The 21,421-nt window shown below is 42.9% G+C and overlaps 2 protein-coding genes across 9 annotated transcripts; one reads left to right on the forward strand and one right to left on the reverse strand.

The window, feature by feature from the left end:
• The first annotated feature begins 12,724 nt into the window (after window positions 1-12,724).
• LOC123114269 (30S ribosomal protein S6 alpha, chloroplastic) lies at window positions 12,725-14,830 on the forward strand. Its single transcript, XM_044535686.1, has 2 exons — window positions 12,725-13,192; window positions 14,420-14,830. The coding sequence occupies exons 1-2, from the start codon at window positions 12,809-12,811 to the stop codon at window positions 14,663-14,665; spliced, it is 630 nt and encodes a 209-aa protein (XP_044391621.1). The 5' UTR covers window positions 12,725-12,808; the 3' UTR covers window positions 14,666-14,830.
• A 423-nt stretch (window positions 14,831-15,253) lies between these two features.
• On the reverse strand, window positions 15,254-20,985 carry LOC123114268 (putative RNA-binding protein Luc7-like 2). Of its 8 annotated transcripts, XR_006456477.1 has the most exons (15): window positions 20,677-20,985; window positions 20,340-20,392; window positions 20,047-20,215; window positions 19,886-19,949; window positions 19,424-19,503; window positions 19,145-19,298; window positions 18,582-18,643; window positions 18,301-18,366; window positions 17,111-17,169; window positions 16,942-17,023; window positions 16,670-16,734; window positions 16,444-16,563; window positions 16,242-16,346; window positions 16,046-16,092; window positions 15,740-15,954 (listed from the first exon to the last, which is right to left on the reverse strand). XR_006456477.1 is itself a non-coding variant. In XM_044535684.1 (13 exons), exons 1-13 carry the CDS (start codon window positions 20,821-20,823, stop codon window positions 15,608-15,610), a joined length of 1,242 nt encoding a protein of 413 aa, XP_044391619.1. In that variant the 5' UTR covers window positions 20,824-20,985; the 3' UTR covers window positions 15,254-15,607. The 8 variants fall into 8 exon arrangements, 1 of the variants encoding a protein (XP_044391619.1); XR_006456475.1 differs by having other exon boundaries at window positions 16,046-16,346; XR_006456476.1 differs by having other exon boundaries at window positions 16,444-16,734.
• Window positions 20,986-21,421: the final 436 nt, after the last annotated feature.

Consider the following 21,421-nt stretch of genomic DNA (forward strand, 5'->3'; position numbering starts at 1 on the left):
ACACCTTTATAAAGAAGGAGTAGATGTTGTTATTAGACATTGCGTACCTGAGCATTAACAGGAACAGAACCTATGCAAGTGCCACTCCAAGGCTTACGGAGGACACCATGTTGGAGATAGAACTGGACACAAGGTATTGCAATCTGGTTTTTATTGGCCTACTCTCTTCAAGGATGCTCGTAAGTTTGTCTTGTCTTGTGATGAATGCCAGAGAATTGGTAATATTAGTGATGCCAGGAAATGCCTATGAACTATTCACTTGTTATTGAACCATTTGATGTTTGGGGCTTTGATTATATGGGACCTTTTCCTTCCTCTAATGGGTATACACATATTCTAGTTGATGTTGATTACATTACTAAGTGGGTAGAAGCTATTCCAACTAGTAGTGCTGATCATAACACCTCTATTAAAATGCTTAAAGAAGTTATTTTTTTTAAGGTTTGGAGTCCCGGATATTTAATGACTGGTGGTGGTTCACATTTTATTCATGGTGCTTTCCGTAAAATGCTTGCTAAATATGATGTCAACCATAAAATCGCATCTCCATATCATCCTCAGTCTAGCGGTCAAGTAGAATTGAGCAATAGAGAGATTAAATTGATTTTGCAAAAGACTGTTAATAGATCTAGAAAGAATTAGTCTAAGAAACTTGATGATGCATTATGGGCTTATAGAACTGCTTATAAAAACCCTATGGGTATGTCTCCATATAAAATGGTTTATGGAAAGGCTTGTCACTTACCCCTTGAACTAGAACATAAAGCTTATTGAGCTCAACTATGATTTCGAACTTGCCGGTGAGAAGAGGTTATTTGACATAAGCTCGCTTGATGAATGGAGAACCCAAGCCTATGAGAATGCCAAGTTGTTTAAAGAAAAAGTTAAAAGATGGCATGAAAAAAGGATACAAAAGCGTGAGTTTAATGTAGGTGATCATGTTTTGCTATACAACTCTCGTTTAAGATCTTTTGCAGGAAAGCTTCTCTCTAAATGGGTAGGTCCTTACATTATCTAGGAGGTCTATCATTTCGGTGCCATCAAAATCAACAACGCCGAAGGCATAAATCCGAAGGTGGTAAACGGTCAAAGAATCAAACATTATATCTCAGGTACTCCCATAAATGTTGAGACAAATATAATTAATACCATAACACTGGAGGAGTACATAAGGGATACTTTCTAGAATGTTACAGACTCTGAAAAAGAATAGGTATGTGATATGGTAAGTAAACCGACTCCAAAACTGTTCTAATAGCATTTTTTCTCCGTTTTGGAATATTTAAAAAATTAGGAAAATTAAAAGTAGTCTGAAAGAGACACGAGGAGACCACAAGGGTGGAGGGCGCGCCCTACCCACCTGGGTGCGCCCCCTGCAAATAGCGAAGCTGACCACTTCAGGCAATCAATGGAGGAAGAAGTGGAGGTTGACTTGAAAAGGATGGATGCCATGGAGGAGGATCAAGAAGTTACCTCTCGTCATCAAGGTGGATTCATGTTTGGGGAACTTCAAAGCTCAACAATTCCAAATTCGGTCATTCCTCCCAATGCTAGATTTCTCTCTTATGAAAATATGAAAAAGAGTGTTACCTTTTCTCCCGCGGCTATGAAACATCCATGGGTGATTGGAGCTCTAGTCGTCACGGGTAAACTTCGCAAGGAAATAATGGATCTTAAGCAGCAAAATAATAAGCTCGAGGAGGAGAATCACATCCTAAGGGGCATCATCGCCAAGAATATCACATCACCACCTCCGAAGAAAGAGACATAAATAAATGGGTAGGGATAGGGGTGGATTAATGAGCTGCTCAGCTCGTTAAGCTCATGCTCGTTAAGGCTCGGTTCGTTAAGCTCGTTAAGACTAATGAGCAGAAAACCCTTCTCAGCTCAGTTTGTTTAAAGCTCGTTAAGCTCGCGAGCACTCGCAAGCACTCGTTAATAGATTTTGGAATGTTATGGTCTACATGATAAGTGTGTTCATGTGATTTTGGCGTGTTATGGTCTACATGATAAGTGTCTACATGGTCTACAAAAGGAAATGCACTAGTTTGTTGCCTCCTATGTAGATTAGATTAAATGGATGAGCCGATATGCTACGAAATTTTTGTCACGCAAGATGAAAATATGTGTTATGTTGTTACTAACGAGCTTAACGAGCTACTCGTGAAACTCGTTAGCTTGTTCGTTAAGCTCATTAAGCTTAACAAGCTGAAATCAATGATTGGCTCTGTTCATTAAGAAGCGAGCCACGAGCTTAACGAGTCGAACTATCGAGCGCTCGTTAAGCTTGTGAGCTTCGAGCTTTTGGTCCAGCCCTAGGTATGGGCACTCCCCTTGGAACTGCCAAGCTTGGGGGAGGTGCCCCGGTATCATATCACCATCACACCTTTACTTTTAGCGTTTTTCTTAGTTCGTTCCTTTTGGTTATATCTTGATCTAGTAGAATAAAGTTTTAGTATGATCCAGCTTTGAGTTTTTTATGATCTCTATCTATGTAATCGAGTCCATGAGCTATATAATAAAGAGTAGTTTTGAGTTAAGGGCTTTGCTTTCTTGATATGATCTTGAGGGAATAAAAATAAGAGAAAGAATAAAAAGAAATAAAAAAAGATCATATATTGATTTTATGGAGAGTAATGACTTCACATATAAAGAGTATGATGAATAAAAATTGTTGAGAGTTGACAAACATAGTTTTGGTCATTGTTACAATTAATAGGAAGTAATAAAGAAAGAGAGGTTTCACATATAAATATACTATCTTGAACATCTTTTGTAATTGTGAGCACTCATTAAATCCTTTTGCTTCGTTGCTCGTACAGAACTTGGATGATGGCTACATACTCGATAGTTGGCAATCCACTCGGGGGTGAGTTTTTCACTTGGTCAATACAATCGGGCCACCGATTACAACCATGTTGGATGACACTCCATCATTGAGCGAGGGAACCTTATGTGCGGTTGGAGGGAACCAGAACATTGTGTGTATAGTCTTCCATAATAATTCTCTTCAAAAAAATCCTTGGTTTGATCGACTCCAATTGTGTCATCAAGGGAGATACTCATCCAAGAATTTCCCAAAGTCTCACCCTCCTCAGCCTTGTAGTTCACCGATCTTGTTAGCTTCTTCATAATATGTGGGTCCATCTCCTCCACTTTGGGACTATATTGTCTCCTCACTTGGATTTCATCCGCCATTGACAAGGCAATGTCCTCGAGGCCGTTGGTGTTAGTTTCATTCAACGCAACCATGAAATTTCCATGTCCTTCAAGACAGTTTGCCCACTACAACGGCGACATGGCCTACTTCCTCACCGTCGCCTCTTTCATCACCTTGGCCGTCAGGCGGCGATGCTATTGGGGAACGTAGTAATTTCAAAAAAAAATCCTATGCACACGCAAGATCATGGTGATGCATAGCAACAAGAGGGGAGAGTGTAATCTACATACCCTTGTAGACCGAAAGCGGAAGTGTTAGAACAACGCGGTTGATGTAGTCATACGTCTTCACGGCCCGACCGATCAAGCACCGAAACTACGGCACCTCCGAGTTCTAGCACACGTTCAGCTCGATGACGTCCCTCGAACTCCGATCCAGCCGAGTGTCGAGGGAGAGTTCCGTCAGCACGACGGCGTGGTGACGATCTTGATGTTCAACCGTCGTAGGGCTTCGCCTAAGCACCGCTACAATATTATCGAGGAGGACTATGGTGGAGGGGGGCACCGCACACGGCTAATAGATCTCAAGGATCAATTGTTGTTGTGTCTTTGGGGTGCGCCCTGCCCCCATATATATATAGGAGCAAGGGGGGAGGCGGCCGGCCTATGGAGGAGGCGCACCAAGGTGGGAGTCCTACTCCCACCGGGAGTAGGACTCCTCCTTTCCTTGTTGGAGAAGAAAAGAGGAGGAGAGGGAGAAGGAAAAGGGGGCCGGCCCCCTTGTCCAATTCGGACCAGAGGAGGGGCGCAGGCCTCCTTCCTTTTGGCCTCTCTCCTCTATTCCCGTATGGCCCAATAAGGCCCATATACTCCCCGGCGAATTCCCGTAACTCTCTGGTACTCCGAAAAATACCCGAATCACTCGGAACCTTTTTGAACTCCGAATATAGTCGTACAATATATCGATCTTTACGTCTCGACCATTTCGAGACTCCTCATCATGTCCCCGATCTCATCCGGGACTCCGAACTCCTTCGGTACATCAAAACTCATAAACTCATAATATAACTGTCATCGAAACCTTAAGCGTGCGGACCCTACGGGTTCGAGAACAATGTAGACATGACCTAGAACTATTCTCGGTCAATAACCAATAGCGGAACCTGGATGCTCATATTGGCTCCCACATATTCTACGAAGATCTTTATCGGTCAAACCGCATAACAACATACGTTGTTCCCTTTGTCATTGGTATGTTACTTGCCCGAGATTCGATCGTCGGTATCCAATACCTAGTTCAATCTCGTTACCGGCAAGTCTCTTTACTCGTTACGTAATGCATCATTCCGTAACTAACTCATTAGTACATTGCTTGCAAGGCTTATAGTGATGTGCATTACCGAGAGGGCCCAGAGATACCTCTCCGACAATCGGAGTGACAAAACCTAATCTCGAAATACGCCAACCCAACATGTACCTTTGGAGACACCTGTAGTACTCCTTTATAATCACCCAGTTACGTTGTGACGTTTGGTAGCACCCAAAGTGTTCCTCCGGTAAACGGGAGTTGCATAATCTCATAGTTACAGGAACATGTATAAGTCATGAAGAAAGCAATAGCAACATACTAAACGATCAAGTGCTAAGCTAACGGAATGGGTCAAGTCAATCACATCATTCTCCTAATGATGTGATCCCGTTAATCAAATGACAACTCATTGTCTATGGTTAGGAAACATAACCATCTTTGATTAACGAGCTAGTCAAGTAGAGGCATACTAGTGACACTATGTTTGTCTATGTATTCACACATGTATTATGTTTCCGGTTAATACAATTCTAGCATGAATAATAAACATTTATCATGATATAAGGAAATAAATAATAACTTTATTATTGCCTCTAGGGCATATTTCCTTCAGTCTCCCACTTGCACTAGAGTCAATAATCTAGTTCACATCATCATGTGATTTAACACCAATATTCATATCTGTATATGATTAACACCCATAGTTCACATCGTCATGTGATCAACACCCAAAGGGTTTACTAGAGTCAATAATCTAGTTCACATCGCTATGTGATTAACACCCAAAGAGTACTAAGGTATGATCATGTTTTGCTCGTGAGAGAAGTTTAGTCAACGGGTCTGTCACATTCAGAGCCGTATGTATTTTGCAAATATTCTATGTCTACAATGCTCTGCATGGAGCTACTCTAGCTAATTGCTCCCACTTTCAATATGTATCCAGATTGAGACTTAGAGTCATCTGGATCGGTGTAAAAGCTTGCACCGATGTAACTTTTTACGACGGGCTCTTTTATCACCTCCATAATCGAGAAGTATTTCCTTAGTCCTCACTAAGGATATTCTTGACCGCTGTCCAGTGATCTACTATTAGATCAAAATTGTATTCCTTTGCCAAACACAGAGCAAGGTATACAATAGGTCTGGTTCACAGCATAGCATACTTTATAGAACCTATGACTGAGGCATAGGGAATGACTTTTCATTCTCTTTCTATTTTCTGCCATAGTCGGGTTTTGAGTCTTACTCAACTTCACACCTTGCAACACAGGCAAGAACTCTTTCTTTGACTGTTCCATTTTGAACTACTTCAAAAATTTATCAAGGTATGTACTCATTGAAAAACTTATCAAGCGTCTTGATCTATCTATATAGATCTTGATGCTCAATGTGTAAGCAGCTTCACCGAGGTCTTTCTTTGAAAAACTCTTTCAAACACTCCTTTATGCTTTCCAGAAAATTCTACATCATTTCCAATTAATAATATGTCATTCACATATACTTATCAGAAATGCTGTAGTGCTCCCACTCACTTTCTTGTAAATACAGGTCTTTCCAAAAGTCCGTATAAAACCATATGCTTTGATCAACTCATCAAAGCGTATATTCCAACTCCGAGATGCTTGCACCAGTCCATTGATGGATTGCTGGAGCTTGCACACTTTGTTAGCATCTTTAGGATTGACAAAAACTTTCTGGTTGCATCATATACAACTCTTCTTTAATAAATCCATTAAGGAATGCAGTTTTGACATCCATTTGCCAGATTTCATAAAATGTGGCAATTGCTAACATGATTCAGACAGACTTAAGCTTCGATACGAGTGAGAAAATCTCATCGTATTCAACACCTTGAACTTGTTGAAAACCTTTCGCAACAAGTCGAGCTTAGTAGATAGTAACACTACTATCAGTGTCCGTCTTCCTCTTGAAGATCCATTTATTTAACATGGCTTGCTGATCATCGAGCAAGTCAATCAAAGTCCATACTTTGTTCTCATACATGGATCATATCTCAGATTTTATGGCCTCAAGCCATTTCGTGGAATCTGGGCTCATCATCGCTTCCTCATAGTTCGTAGGTTCATCATGGTCTAGTAACATGACTTCCAGAACAGGATTACCGTACCACTCTGGTGCGGATCTTACTCTGGAAGACCTACGAGGTTCTGGTAGTAACTTGATCTGAAGTTTCATGATCATCATCATTAACTTCCTCACTAATCGGTGTAGGCATCACTAGAACTGATTTCTGTGATGAACTACTTTCCAATTAGGGAGAAGGTACAATTACCTCATCAAGTTCTACTTTCCTCCCACTCACTTCTTTCGAGAGAAACTCCTTTTCTAGAAAAGATCCATCTTAGCAACGAATAAATTGCCTTCAGATCTGTGATAGAAGGTGTACCCAATAGTTACCTTTGGGTATTCTATGAAGACGCACTTCTCCGATTTGGGTTCGAGCTTATTAGGTTGAAAACCTTTTTCATATAAGCATAGCAACTCCAAGCTTTAAGAAACGACAGCTTAGGTTTACTGCTAAACCATAGTTCATACGGTGTCGTCTCAACGGATTTAGATGGTGCCCTATCAAACGTGAATGCAGCTGTCTCTAATGCATAACCCCAAAACGATAGTGGTAAACCGATAAGAGACATCATAGATCGCACCATATCTAGTAAAGTACGATTACGATGTTCGGACACACCATTACATTGTGGTGTTCCAGATGGCGTGAGTTGCGAAACTATTTCACATTGTTTCAAATGAAGACCAAACTCATAACTCAAATATTCGTCTCCACGATCAGATCGTAGAAACTTTATTTTCTTGTTACGATGATTTTTCCACTTCACTCTGAAATTCTTTGAACTTTTCAACTATTTCAGACTTATGTTTCATCAAGTAGATATACCCATATCTGCTCAAATCATCTGTGAAGGTTAGAAAATAACGAACTTGCCACGAGCCTTAACACTCATCGGATCGCATACATCGGTATGTATTATTTCCAATAAGTCAGTAGCTCATTCCATTGTTCCGGAGAACGGAGTTTTAGTCATCTTGCCCAAAAGGCACGGTTCGCAAGCATCAAATGATTCATAACCAAGTGATTCCGAAAATCCATCTTTATGGAGTTTCTTCATGCGCTTTACACCGATATGACCCAAACGGCAGTGCCACAAATAAGTTGCACTATCATTATTAACTTTGCATCTTTTGGCATCAATATTATGAATATGTGTATCACTACGATCGAGATCCAACAAACTATTTTCATTGGGTGTATGACCATCGAAGGTTTTATTCATGTAAACAGAACAACAATTATTCTTTGTCTTTAAATGAATAAACGTATCGCAATAAACATGATCAAATCATATTCATGTTCAACGCAAATGCCAAATAACATTTATTTAGGTTTAACACTAATCCCGAAAGTATAGGGAGTGTGCGATGATGATCATATCAGTCTTGGAACTACTTCCAACACACATCGTCACTTCACCCTCAACTAGTTTCTGTTTATTCTGTAACTCATGTTTCGAGTTACTAATCTTAGCAACCGAACAAGTATCAAATACTCAGGGGTTACTATAAACACTAGTACGGTACACATCAATAACCTGTATATCAAATATACCCTTGTTCAGTTTGCCATCCTTCTTATCCACCAAATATTCAGGGTATTTCCGTTTCCAGTGACAATTTCCTTTGCAGTGTAAGCACTCAGTTTCAGGCTTTGGTTCAGCTTTGGGCTTCTTTGTGGGAGTGACAACTTGCTTGTCATTCTAGTTGAAGTTCCCTTTCTTTCCTTTTGCCCTTTTCTTGAAATTAGTGGTCTTGTCAATCATCAACACTTGATGCTCTTTTCTTGATTTCTACCTTCGTCGATTTCAGCATCACGAAGAGCTTGGGAATCATTTTCGTCATCCCTTGCATTATAGTTCATCACGAAGTTTCAGTAACTTGGTAATGGTGACTAGAGAACTCTGCCAATCACTATCTTATCTGGAAGATTAACTTCCACTTGATTCAAGCGATTGTAGTACTCAGACAATCTAAGTACTTGCTCACTAGTTGAGCAATTCTCCTCCATCTTTTAGGCGAAGTATTTGTCAAAGGTCTCATACCTCTTGACACGGGCATGAGTCTGAAATACCAATTTCATCTCTTGAAACATCTTATATGTTCTGTGACGTTTCAAAAACGTTTTTGTAGTCCCGGTTCTAAGCCATAAAGCATGGTGCACAAAACTATCAAGTAGTCATCATATTGAGCTAGCCAAACGTTCATAACGTCTGCACCTGCTCCTGCAATAGGTCTGTCACCTAGCGGTGCATCAAGGACATAATTCTTCTGTGCAGCAATGAGGATAAACCTCAGATCACGGACCAAGTCCGCATCATTGCTACTAACATCTTTTCAACTTAGTTTTCTCTAGGAACACATATAAAAATAGGAAGCAAACATAGGGAAGCAACAACGCGAGCTATTGATCTACAACATAATTTGCAAAATACTACCAGGACTAAGTTCATGATAAATTTAAAGTTCAATTAATCATATTACTTAAGAACTCCCACTTAGAAAGACATCCCTCTAATCCTCTAAGTGATTACGTGATCCATATCAACTACACCATGTCCGATCATCACGTGAGATGGAGTAGTTTCAACGGTGAACATCAATATGTTGATCATATCTACTATATGATTCACGCTCGACCTTTCGGTCTCCGTGTTCCGAGGCCATATCTGTTATATGCTAGGCTCGTCAAGTTTAACCTGAGTATTCCGCGTGTGCAACTGTTTTGCACCCGTTGTATTTGAACGTAGAGCCTATCACACCCGATCATCACGTGGTGTCTCAGCACGAAGAACTTTCGCAACGGTGCATACTCAGGGAGAACACTTCTTGATAATTTAGTGAGAGATCATCTTAAAATGCTACCGTCAATCAAAGCAAGATAAGATGCATAAAGGATAAACATCACATGCAATCAATATAAGTGATATGATATGGCCATCATCATCTTGTGCTTGTGATCTCCATCTTCGAAGCACCGTCGTGATCACCATCGTCACCGGCGCGACACCTTGATCTCCATCGTAGCATCGTTGTCGTTACGCCATCTATTGCTTCTACGACTATCGCTACCGCTTAGTGATAAAGTAAAGCAATTACAGGGCGTTTGCATTTCATACAATAAAGCGACAACCATATGGCTCCTGCCAGTTGCCGATAACTTCGGTTACAAAACATGATCATCTCATACAATAAAATATAGCATCACGTCTTGACCATATCACATCACAACATGCCCTGCAAAAACAAGTTAGACGTCCTCTACTTTGTTGTTGCAAATTTTACGTGGCTGCTACGGGCTTAGCAAGAACCGTTCTTACCTACGCATCAAAACCACAACGATAGTTCGTCAAGTTAATGTTGTTTTAACCTTCGCAAGGACCGGGCGTAGCCATACCCAGTTCAGCTAAAGTGAGAGAGACAGACACCCGCCAGTCACCTTTAAGCACGAGTGCTTGTAACGGTGAAACCAGTCTCGCGTAAGCGTACGCGTAATGTCGGTCTGGGCCGCTTCATCTCACAATACCGCTGAGCCAAAGTATGACATGCTGGTAAGCAGTATGACTTGTATCGCCCGCAACTCACTTGTGTTCTACTCGTGCATATGACATCTACGCATAAAACCTGGCTCGGATGCCACTGTTGGGGAACGTAGTAATTTCAAAAAAAAAATCCTATGCACACGCAAGATCATGGTGATGCATAGCAACAAGAGGGGAGAGTGTAATCTACATACCCTTGTAGACCGAAAGCGGAAGCGTTAGAACAACGCGGTTGATGTAGTCGTACGTCTTCACGGCCCGGCCGATCAAGCACCGAAACTACGGCACCTCCGAGTTCTAGCACACGTTCCGCTCGATGACGTCCCTCGAACTCCGATCCAGACGAGTGTCGAGGGAGAGTTCCGTCAGCACGACGGCGTGGTGACGATCTTGATGTTCAACCGTCGCAGGGCTTCGCCTAAGCACCGCTACAATATTATCGAGGAGGACTATGGTGGAGGGGGGCACCGCACACGGCTAATAGATCTCAAGGATCAATTGTTGTTGTGTCTTTGGGGTGCCCCCTGCCCCCATATATATAGGAGCAAGGCGGGAGGCGGCCGGCCTATGGAGGAGGCGCACCAAGGGGGGAGTCCTACTCCCACCGGGAGTAGGACTCCTCCTTTCCTTGTTGGAGAAGAAAAGAGGAGGAGAGGGAGAAGGAAAAGGGGGCCGGCCCCCTTGTCCAATTCGGACCAGAGGGGGGGCGCAGGCCTCCTTCCTTTTGGCCTCTCTCCTCTATTCCCGTATGGCCCAATAAGGCCCATATACTCCCCGGCGAATTCCCGTAACTCTCTGGTACTCCGAAAAATACCCGAATCACTCGGAACCTTTCCGAACTCCGAATATAGAGGTCCAATATATCGATCTTTACGTCTCGACCATTTCGAGACTCCTCGTCATGTCCCCGTTCTCATCCGGGACTCCGAACTCCTTTGGTACATCAAAACGCATAAACTCATAATATAACTGTCATCGAAACCTTAAGCGTGCGGATCCTACGGGTTCGAGAACAATGTAGACATGACCTAGAACTATTCTCGGTCAATAACCAATAGCGGAACCTGGATGCTCATATTGGCTCCCACATATTCTACAAAGATCTTTATCGGTCAAACCGCATAACAACATACGTTGTTCCCTTTGTCATTGGTATGTTACTTGCCCGAGATTCGATCGTCGGTATCCAATACCTAGTTCAATCTCGTTACTGGCAAGTCTCTTTACTCGTTACGTAATGCATCATTCCGTAACTAACTCATTAGTTACATTGCTTGCAAGGCTTATAGTGATGTGCATTACCGAGAGGGCCCAGAGATACCTCTCCGACAATCGGAGTGACAAAACCTAATCTCGAAATACGCCAACCCAACATGTACCTTTGGAGACACCTGTAGTACTCCTTTATAATCACCCAGTTACGTTGTGACGTTTGGTAGCACCCAAAGTGTTCCTCCGGTAAACGGGAGTTGCATAATCTCATAGTTACAGGAACATGTATAAGTCATGAAGAAAGCAATAGCAACATACTAAACGATCAAGTGCTAAGCTAACGGAATGGGTTAAGTCAATCACATCATTCTCCCAATGATGTGATCCCGTTAATCAAATGACAACTCTTTTGTCCATGGCTAGGAAACATAACCATCTTTGATAAACAAGCTAGTCAACTAGAGGCATACTAGTGACACTATGTTTGTCTATGTATTCACACATGTATTATGTTTCCGGTTAATACAATTCTAGCATGAATAATAAACATTTATCATGATATAAGGAAATAAATAATAACTTTATTATTGCCTCTAGGGCATATTTCCTTCAGATGCCTCTTCCCTCTATCAGGTAGGAACAATCACAATGGTGTTGTAACTTAGAACTTCGTTTATTTCTATCAAACACTTTGAATTAATTAAATAATTCAACTGAAATCCACGAGACAATTTCTGCACTAGGCAATATCCGTAGTGCATGATATTTTAGTTTGTTTTTAGGATATCATAATATAGTGAAAAGTATTGATAGTATCCTGCCGTCTCCCAGGCGGATGGGCTAGGTCAAGGACCCCACCCCACCCCCACCCCCACCCCCCCACCCCACAAGATAATTTGTCAGTGGGCCATGATTCGTCGGGCTTAGAAGCGCCAAAGATGGGATGTTTTCGAAGATTTGGCACTTACTCCAAGACTTAAAGGTCGTCTGCACCACGATTCCCCTAAATATAACCGACATATGTATACCCCGGTATCTGTATAAACCGAGGGGTGAGGCCTGTAGACGACACCTGATGCACACATAGATCTCGCGGTAGATCAATCTGTAACGTATACTCCCTCGAAATCAATACAACCAAAGCAGACGTAGAGTATTATCTCTTCAACATAGCCCGGAGCTGGGTAAAATCATGTGCCTATGTTACCATCGCACCAAGGCTACCAGAGGACCCCTACCGGGATCTGCGGCATTTGACTCCATCAAGTATACTGTGTAGAACATTTTTGCAAGAAAAAACATCGGGTCGCTCCCGACCACCCATAATCGTTGTTCAAAATTCAAATGGGACTTTCGAAAATCAGTGGGGTGAGATTTGAAAAGAAACAGTCATTTGAATCCATGTGCACGCCGCAGTGTGGGCTGCCGATTTGCCCCTATCCTTATCTATCCACGGGACTCCACTCCCCGCACTGCCCTCCTCCCCACTCCCTCTCCAATGCCGCCGCCCATGGCGCTCTCCGTCTCCGTCTCCTCCTCCGCCGCGGCCTTCGCCCCGCGCCACGGCCTCCCCTCCGCCAGCCCCGCGCCCAGCCGCCTCCTACGCGCCGCCCGCGCGTTCTCGACGGGGTACGCCGCGAGCTTCTACGGGGGCGCGGCGTCCGCGACCCGCACCCGCGGCCGCGACGACGAGGAGGTCGGGGACGAGGACGGGTCGTCCTCCGGTTTCGGCGGGATGTCGGCCTCGGAGGCGGCGATGGCGCTGGAGGAGCGCGAGATGCCGCCCTGCCCTCCGGGCCTCCGCCAGTACGAGACCATGGTCGTGCTCCGCCCCGACATGTCCGAGGAGGAGCGCCTCGCCCTCATCCAGCGCTACGAGGAGGTAACCCTAACCCCACCCGCGCCGCCCCACAACAGACTGTTTATGTTATCTCATTTCCTCTTCTCCAACGGATTCGATCATCTCCTCACTGCAATTCACACGCGGATTCCTTCGAGAATGTATTTTAGTGTAGAAGATAATGTGGCATTGTATGTCTTGTATCACTGCTTAGTTAACTAGGATTATTCAGCTGCAATTCACACATGAATTCCAGTGAAAATTAGGCGTAGTGGCCAATGTGACAGTCTTCAAGGCTTGGGTAAAGTGCTGTGCATGAACAGGATATATATCTTTACCAGTTAAAACTTAAATGAGCCTGGTAGGGTGAGCGCATGATCAATATGTACATGCTTAATCGAAGCAATGCCCTCTTATTGCTCTCTTGGTCATTAATTTTTCAGCCTGTCAGTTAGATGTTCTATCAATTGGTAGAGAGAAGGATTAGAGAATAATATCTCGCCACTGACGATCATCTAGCTGCAATTTACACACGAGTTCCTGTGAAAATTCAGGGTGGTGGTGGCCACTGTGACAGTATTAGCTTGAGTCTCCAATCATTGTTCTCATGTTTTGATTATCTGAAGGCCTTGGGTAAAATGTGGTGCATGAAAAGATTATCTTTATTTCCCAGTTTAAGATGAACTGAGTAGGTTTGATTGAGTGCATGATCAGTATTTACACCGCTTGATCGAAACAATTTCGTCTTATTGCTCTCTTGGTCATCAACGTTTCTGCCTATGAGTTCGATCTTCTACCAACTGGTAGAGAATAACATCTCACCACTGATGATAATGGTGTTCTAGCATCGCACATTGCTGCATTAAACAAGTTGGGTACAATAATAGCCTTTTATAACTTATAATGACAAACATTGGTTCCATTAACCCCACAAATCCCGACAGATTCAGGGGAACGGGGTTCAGACTCACGTAAGCAGCTTGCCATGAACCGTGCGGTAATGGTGTTCTAGCACGCACATTGTTGTATTAAAAAAGTTGGGTACAATTATAGCCTTCAAAACTTACTGACTAATGATGGTCCCTTTAAACCCACAAATTTCAAGCCTGATTCGTCAAACCCGAACAAATTCAGGAGCATGGGAGTTCAGGTTCGCTGGGATTCGGAAACAGCGTGCCACGAACTCTGCAGCAGCATCGCATCGAATCTATTGGCATTTGTCATTCTGCTTACTGACGGAGCTCCTCCCTCGCTGAACTGTCATTGCAGCTGCTCGTGGCCGGGGGCGCCATGTACGTGGAGGTGTTCAACAGAGGGGTCATCCCGCTGGCTTACAGCATCAGGAAGAGGAACAGCAGGACCGGGCTGCCCTTCACCTACTACGACGGCATCTACCTCCTCTGGACCTACTTCACCAAGCCCGAGTCGGTGGACGCGCTGCAGATGAAGTTCAACGCCGACGACGACGTCATCCGCTCGACCAGCTTCAAAGTTCGCAAGAGGAGAGTCTACTAGAGGGACCAGGGGTGTAAAATTGAAAGCTCCAGGTTTTCTAGTTGGTGTTTATATCATACGAGAATGCTACTGCCGCCCTGGGTGTAGATGTGTATGCCTTCTTTTGCAATTGTTGGAGAAAATGGTGTCATCTGTTTTGTTTATATTCTAGAAGAAATTCATGTTCGTCCCTGACTTTCTATGTGCTGGTTATGGCATCAGGTTGAATTTACTGCATTTCACAACCTGGTAACATAAAATGCTCTTAGGCTGAGCCTGTTTTTTTTTAACATATCTAGGAGTTTATATATCTAGGAGTATGTGCCTGTAAAATTTCATGAGTGGATTATGGAAAAAAAAGAATGATTCTATAATAGCCTACTTGAATCCACTTAGAAATGAAATTTTACAAGTATGCAGATCAATCCCCGTGTATATGTGGGGTTTTTTACTTAGAAAATACAAAACTTCAAAATATTACTATTTTTTTATTTTTAAAAATCTGGCTCTAACCAGAGCCTAACCACCTCTACAGTGATTCAGATAATCACTAATCAGGCATGGAAAATTATTTCAACCATGATCCCTGAGGAATAGAGGCTCGACAAGTCGGAGGAAATTAGCTCAATACCATCACAAGATAAGAAAATTACAAATACTGTCACATGTAAGTTTGACAGGCGGGCCCAAGGAGGCTTGAGTAACACAAAACTCTTACACGTTGGTAACATATAAAACAGTATACTCTGGTACACAACATCAGGTCAGATAGACAGAAAAGATAGACTGAAACAGAAACATAGGGTTCGACTAACAATCCAGCAGCGAAGACAAACATCAAGACAATCTTCCTTTCTCCAGTACAAAGCGCAACCTCACCATATATCTTAAAAAGCACCATCACTATCATGCAGGAAGACGGGAGCACCCCCGGGGGAATCAGCCAGCCATGGAGCAACAGACTCAATATCTTTCATGGCGCCTGAGAATCAAAACAACTGTCAGGATTGGCCTATGGTAGTAGCAAGCCTCTGAAATCAAACAGGAAATAAAAAAACATTCGGCAATACCTGCTGCGGTCCCTGGATCGGGAGCGTTCCCTTCTCCTATCACGGTCATGCTCTCTACCACGCGAGGAGCGGTCATGATCTCTATCACGGTCGCGGTCATGGCGACGGTCCCTGTCATGGCGCCTATCACGATCCCTGTCGTGGTCTCTTCTGCTATCCCGGGGCTCAACCCTGTCCTTTCTTTCTGCATCTCTATCCCTGGATGCCCGCCCATTGCGGTCCCTGCTGTTTTCCCTTGATCTAGGAAAACCAAGTATCAACTTTCAGATTGTGTTGCTTAATAATAATAAGCGCCATGACAGAACAAAGCAAAAGCTGGGAAAGACCATACCGTCTGTCATCGTCAGGTTTCTCGGTCCTTTTTTTGTTCCTCTCCTCCTAAAAGGCAAATATGACATAGTTTTAGAATGACGTTATTCACAATATATACATGCTTACCGAGTGGAGATAGCTCGATTCATACGACGACGGAATGAAAAAGGCAAGGGATACATTACAGTTGAGATTTTCTGACAATAACAACTTACATATTTATGGAGCAGGCAGCATATGAACAGGTTGTAACTTACAGGAAAAGATGGCAAAAGGGTGCGCTTTCAGGGTAACTTAACCGGTACTATTTATCACCAGCTCTACAAAATATGGATCACCAAGCAGAAAGCAAGCTCCAGCTTCTGATCAGTATATATGAGAAAGCTAACACAATTAAGTAAACATGATTCTCCATACCATGTTCTGCTCACTCCTATGCTTACATTTGTCAACATACAGTTGGCGGCTGTTGTTGCCATGGGAAGGAGGGAGGACGATTGTCACATGAGATTCCGCTTATGCAACATTGACTAATTCCTGTAATGACTATCGTAACAACCATGGCGCCCTCCAATGTGAGATAAAATTAACATATAGAGAAGGCAAGAACCTGAAGGCTCTTCCTTGAGATAAGAAAACTCACAGATGCCAAAAGGCCCAAAACAGAGTAACTCTTTAAAGCAGAAAATGGGACATTACATTCAGCACCTGATAAAGACGTTCAAAATTTGCAACTTAACAAACTTAGAAAAACGGCAAAAAGATAAAATAGCCACAAACTATTTTGAAAAACAGAATGCAAGTGTTAACAGAATCATGTAGATTTATTGGTTTTAATGTGTATAATATCTGAAATACTACTTTGTTCAATCGCTCCCACCATCGTATTTGTACTCTGGGCATGCAAGAATGTACCTGGAGTTCTTTCAGTTTCTCACGAATCAACATATAACCCAAGTGTAGCTTCCCTCCAAAATGGTCAGCAAGACGTCGATCACTGTATATAATATGGCATGAGATACATTTCCATCTGAAAGATCCAATTTGAATCAACATTTTACAAGTGAGAGATGAAAGGCATTACTTGTCATAGACGCTCAAAAATGCTCCACATATGTCACAGAGGCGCAACTTCTGATCAGTCTATAGAATGAACAGAGGATACGATTAGCAATGCTGGGCGTATGAGCAGTAGTATGAGATGTTTATTCAGATATAAATAAAAGGAAAAGAATAGATAACCCTCGGAAATAATGCAGACCATAGCGGTGACCAAATTCTTAAGAGCACATTACATATGATGCAATTCCTAATTCACCACATTCATGAATATGAAGAATGCACAATGCTTCTATACCAATTACAGCACACAAGAACAAGCTCATAAATCAAAATCACAGGAATTCATTCTTCATTGTATAACAACAAAAATCTAATTATGATGAAGAATGACGGAGTTAGTTCCAAAGTTTAATAGTGTGGGATGGTACAGAAAAGAATACAGGAAAACATTAGCACAAAAAATTATAGATATATGTATCCAATATCATCTATTCTGACGATATAGTTACACAAAGTTCTACATGCAGCCACTTGTGGAACAACTACAAATTCCTGCATAACACTTTATATTCCATTACTCGCTAGCTAATTTGAGAACCATGCAAGTAATAATATACAAAAGGAACATAGATTTCCTAATGCACAAAAGTCGAGCTGTCACTTCAATGAGTTTTAAACTGATACAAGAAGTGAATTATAGTACTCCCTCCGTCCCAAAATTCTTGTCTTAGATTTGTCTAAATACGGATGTATCTAGTTACATTTTAGTGTTAGATACATCCATATCTACACCAATCTAAGAAAAGAATTTTGGGACGGAGGGAGTACAATATAAGATCAATTTAATCAGAAATTTCAACTTATGCAAAATACAGCCTTTTTCCTAACGCCAATGGCTGGGAAATGCATGAGTTTAATTAGTATTCAAAACTATAGAGAGTAATCACATCAAATACCAAGGTTGCAGAAAACCTTTGCATGTAAGACTTGGTAGTAAATACTCATTGGATAGTAAAATGCCTAGAAAATACTAGGAATCAAGGAAACCACTAATGTTGGAAGCATTTCTGCAGCATGTACGAAAAACTAGCATATGCTACTAAGTAAACGATCATCAACGTACATTTAAGCAGAAAAACCTAGTGTGCTAGCAATGCTTAAATTAATGCAGTAACACGAATAAGAAATAAGAAATGGCCCTTCATAACTCACAATTCGAACATCAGCAACACTGTATTTAGAAGGATCAGCAACTGGCTCCTGCCGTGCCGCTGCCAACTGGTGATAATAAAGTCAAGGAAAGGAGACATCAGTGATGGTTCATACAAAACAAAGAAAAGAATGGAAGTATCAGTGACCTAACAGTGTCAAGTTATATCTACCATATTCTGCAAAGGTAGCGCTAAAAATATATAAATTAACCTTCCACAATTGAGTAATTTACAGGTGAAAAGCTAGACATGATAAAATTAGGTAATGATGGCAACAGCTACCTTTTTGAGAGCTTCTGCTTCTTCTAAAGCTTTCTGCGCTTCTTCTACCATCCCTTGTTCACCTACCGAACGGACAAACATGAAAATATCACTGCATACTTTTTTGTGCTTAGATAAACTATCCAGAAAAACTTAATTATCCAACTATTGAAGAAACTGATGTGCAATGTACCAATAAGTAAAGATCTATATAATACCGCAAACCTAATCCATGACCCCGACAGGCACTGAGGTCAAAAACATCAAGTCGCGCCTAAATGATCCAGATAAGAAAACTAAAAGCAATGCTAAGTTCACAATTCTCCAATAAAACCTTTTAGTGTCTCACCTTTAAAAGAACAAATATATCAAACTAAAATTTCCAGCATATATCATTACAAAATATCTTATTGGTGTGTCAACTGTCAAGTAATCAACTAATTGAGTGGTTGAATTCAAAGCTAGAATGTATTGGAGAAAATTCTCACAACTTGGTCCCAATTACTCACACAAATATATGCTTTCAAAAGGACAAAAACACTATAGATATACTTTGTAAAGAAAAATGGTAAAAAAAAACATACCAAGGGCTTCAGCTTTACTTAGCTTCTCATTGATCAGTTCTTGAGTACGAGCATCAGGAGGAGGAGGTGCTGGCAGTGTTGCCATTTGAGGAGGTGGAATAGGTTGAGGTATTGCAGCTCGGTCCTTGTTAAAGGCATCAAGCAAGAGGGTAGCCTGCAATGAAGTGGAAAAAAGAACCTACCGTATTAAAACTAAAACATTACCTGTTTAGTAACATGCGCTTGCAAGATATATGAGAACTGATAACACAGATATTCAAAATTCTAAATAATACATACCTGCAGGTCAGCCCTTTTAGATCTTAATTCTTCCACCAATTCCATGGTCTTGATTTTGTCATCAGTCTTCCCTTCAAAATCTGTTTGGGAAGTGTTGATCGAGAAGAAACATTTAGTAACATTTCAATTCCTCTGTTTTTCCAACTCCTACGGTTTCCTATCCCATGTTGTGTTGGCCCGTAATAAAGAAACCAGATAATTAGTTATATCACCAGTGCTCGTTTCGTCAGTTAATGAAAAACTATGCTGAGAGAAAAATTATCCCATCTTCCAACATAGTACTGCTCAAGAATATATTAGAGCAGAGTACATTTTGTCAATGTAGTTTCATACTGTGTCAGGTGAAGAGTGTTCAAAATTGTAATTAAGACTTAAGACAGCTACAGTACACTGAACCTGCTGGACTACCGTGAACAGAAACACTACAACCAATTGGGCAAAACATGAATGAGATGACATTACCGAAGATATCAGCTTCTTTCATTTTCTCCTTGATTTCCTTTGACAGCTGCGCAACTTCTTCAGACTGCAAACATTAACAGGAAGGCAGGCAATTTAGCTGAAGCCATTAATTAGCCTCTGAGAAACAGATGGGCCTTCGTAACACACGGGTGTCTGGATACCTGAGTGACCTCGGAGACGGATATGGCGATAGCAGCCTTGGCATCCTCGTCGGCGAGGCGTTTGAGCGCCCTCTGGATCTTGCGCTCGCACTCCACGATGAGCCTGTCTATCATGTCCTCGAGCTCCCTGTCGAAATTCTCCGTCCCCTTTGCTTTCACCTCCTCATAGCTACCAGGAGCTCAGGAAGGCAATCGATGAACAAACACTAGCGCGCGTGGGAAGAAAAAATTACTGCAGCAATACATGCCGTGCCGCATAAGTAACAGATGTAATCAAATGTAACGAAGGATACTCCTTCCGCAGCTGCAGCGAGTGGACCTTGGGGCAGGGTCCGAGATCCATTTTCTGTCATGAGCGAAACTGGCCGGTTAGATCGCAGCATAACACAGGAGAAACTAATTGCTTCATCAGATATCTCAAAGCACACGCCATACACCACGGTTTTTATTTTGTTTTTTGTTTTTCTTCTACGGATGAATTTCCCCTAATAATAAACGCAACAGCGCAGGGGCCGATTCGAAACCAAATCTACCGCGGGCCGCCTGACGGCGACAACCGCCCCTCCGCCGGCGGGAATCGGGCGCCGGGAGAGGGGGAGGGGCGCGGGGACGGGGATGGACGGGAGGTACCGTGAGCTGGAAGAGGTCGTGGGGGCAGAGGCCGGCGAGGAAGAGGCGGCAGACGTCGCGGTCGAAGTACTTGCGGTTGACCTCCCGCACGTCGCCGTTGCGGTTGGCCCCCATCAGCACGTCCAGCTGCTTCCGCATCGCGTCCATCGCTGCCGGCGACTGCTGCCGCCGCTCCGGCGAGGCGAGGCGGGGGGTTTGGGTTTATACGAAGCTAGGGTTTCCACCCGACGAGCGAGACGAGTCGGGACGCTCTCCCCTCCAGCCCCGAGCCTAAAGACGGAGAGAGGCAAGGGGAAACGGAACGGGACACCTGGGAGGATTCGGTCGGGCCGGGCCGGGCCCTGCCTCTTGCTTTCCTTTGATGGGCTCCGTGTCGGTCCGAGTTGCCGGCCCGTCGGCTTCTTTCCAGCCTGGCCCGCCGCTGGCTCACAAGTTGCTCTAAAAAAAACTATTCTGCTCCCAATTTCTCACAAAAAAAATCTGCTCACGAAAAAACAGCTATCTGTACTGTACGTGTGCAAGAAGAATGCAGAGACTCGCTGTTAGAGCATCTCCAACAGCCACGCTAAACTAGCGTCGCGCCGCAAATTAAGCCGGTTTAGCGCGCGCATAATGCGGCGGGTCGCTCCAGCGGGCGCGCAAAAACGGTGTGCGCGCTATAACGGGTTGGGCGCGCGGTCGAAAACACTTACCCGCGCGGTGTATTTCGGGCGCCCGCTGCAGCGCACGGCACACTCCAGCGCTC

Source organism: Triticum aestivum, chromosome 5B, assembly GCF_018294505.1.
Source record: "Triticum aestivum cultivar Chinese Spring chromosome 5B, IWGSC CS RefSeq v2.1, whole genome shotgun sequence".
Lineage (NCBI taxonomy): Eukaryota > Viridiplantae > Streptophyta > Magnoliopsida > Poales > Poaceae > Triticum > Triticum aestivum.

Bases quoted from the DNA above. Each gene is read 5' to 3' on its own strand.
- LOC123114269 (XM_044535686.1), top strand. From the start codon at position 12,809: ATGCCGCCGCCCATGGCGCTCTCCGTCTCCGTCTCCTCCTCCGCCGCG. The intron at 13,193-14,419 runs GTAACCCTAACC...CTGTCATTGCAG, and splicing joins TCATCCAGCGCTACGAGGAG to CTGCTCGTGGCCGGGGGCGC.
- LOC123114268 (XM_044535684.1), bottom strand. From the start codon at position 20,823: ATGGACGCGATGCGGAAGCAGCTGGACGTGCTGATGGGGGCCAACCGC. The intron at 20,216-20,339 runs GTATCCTTCGTT...AGCTCCTGGTAG, and splicing joins TCGCTGCAGCTGCGGAAGGA to CTATGAGGAGGTGAAAGCAA. The intron at 16,093-16,941 runs GTACATTCTTGC...TTTGCCTTTTAG, and splicing joins AGAAACTGAAAGAACTCCAG to GAGGAGAGGAACAAAAAAAG.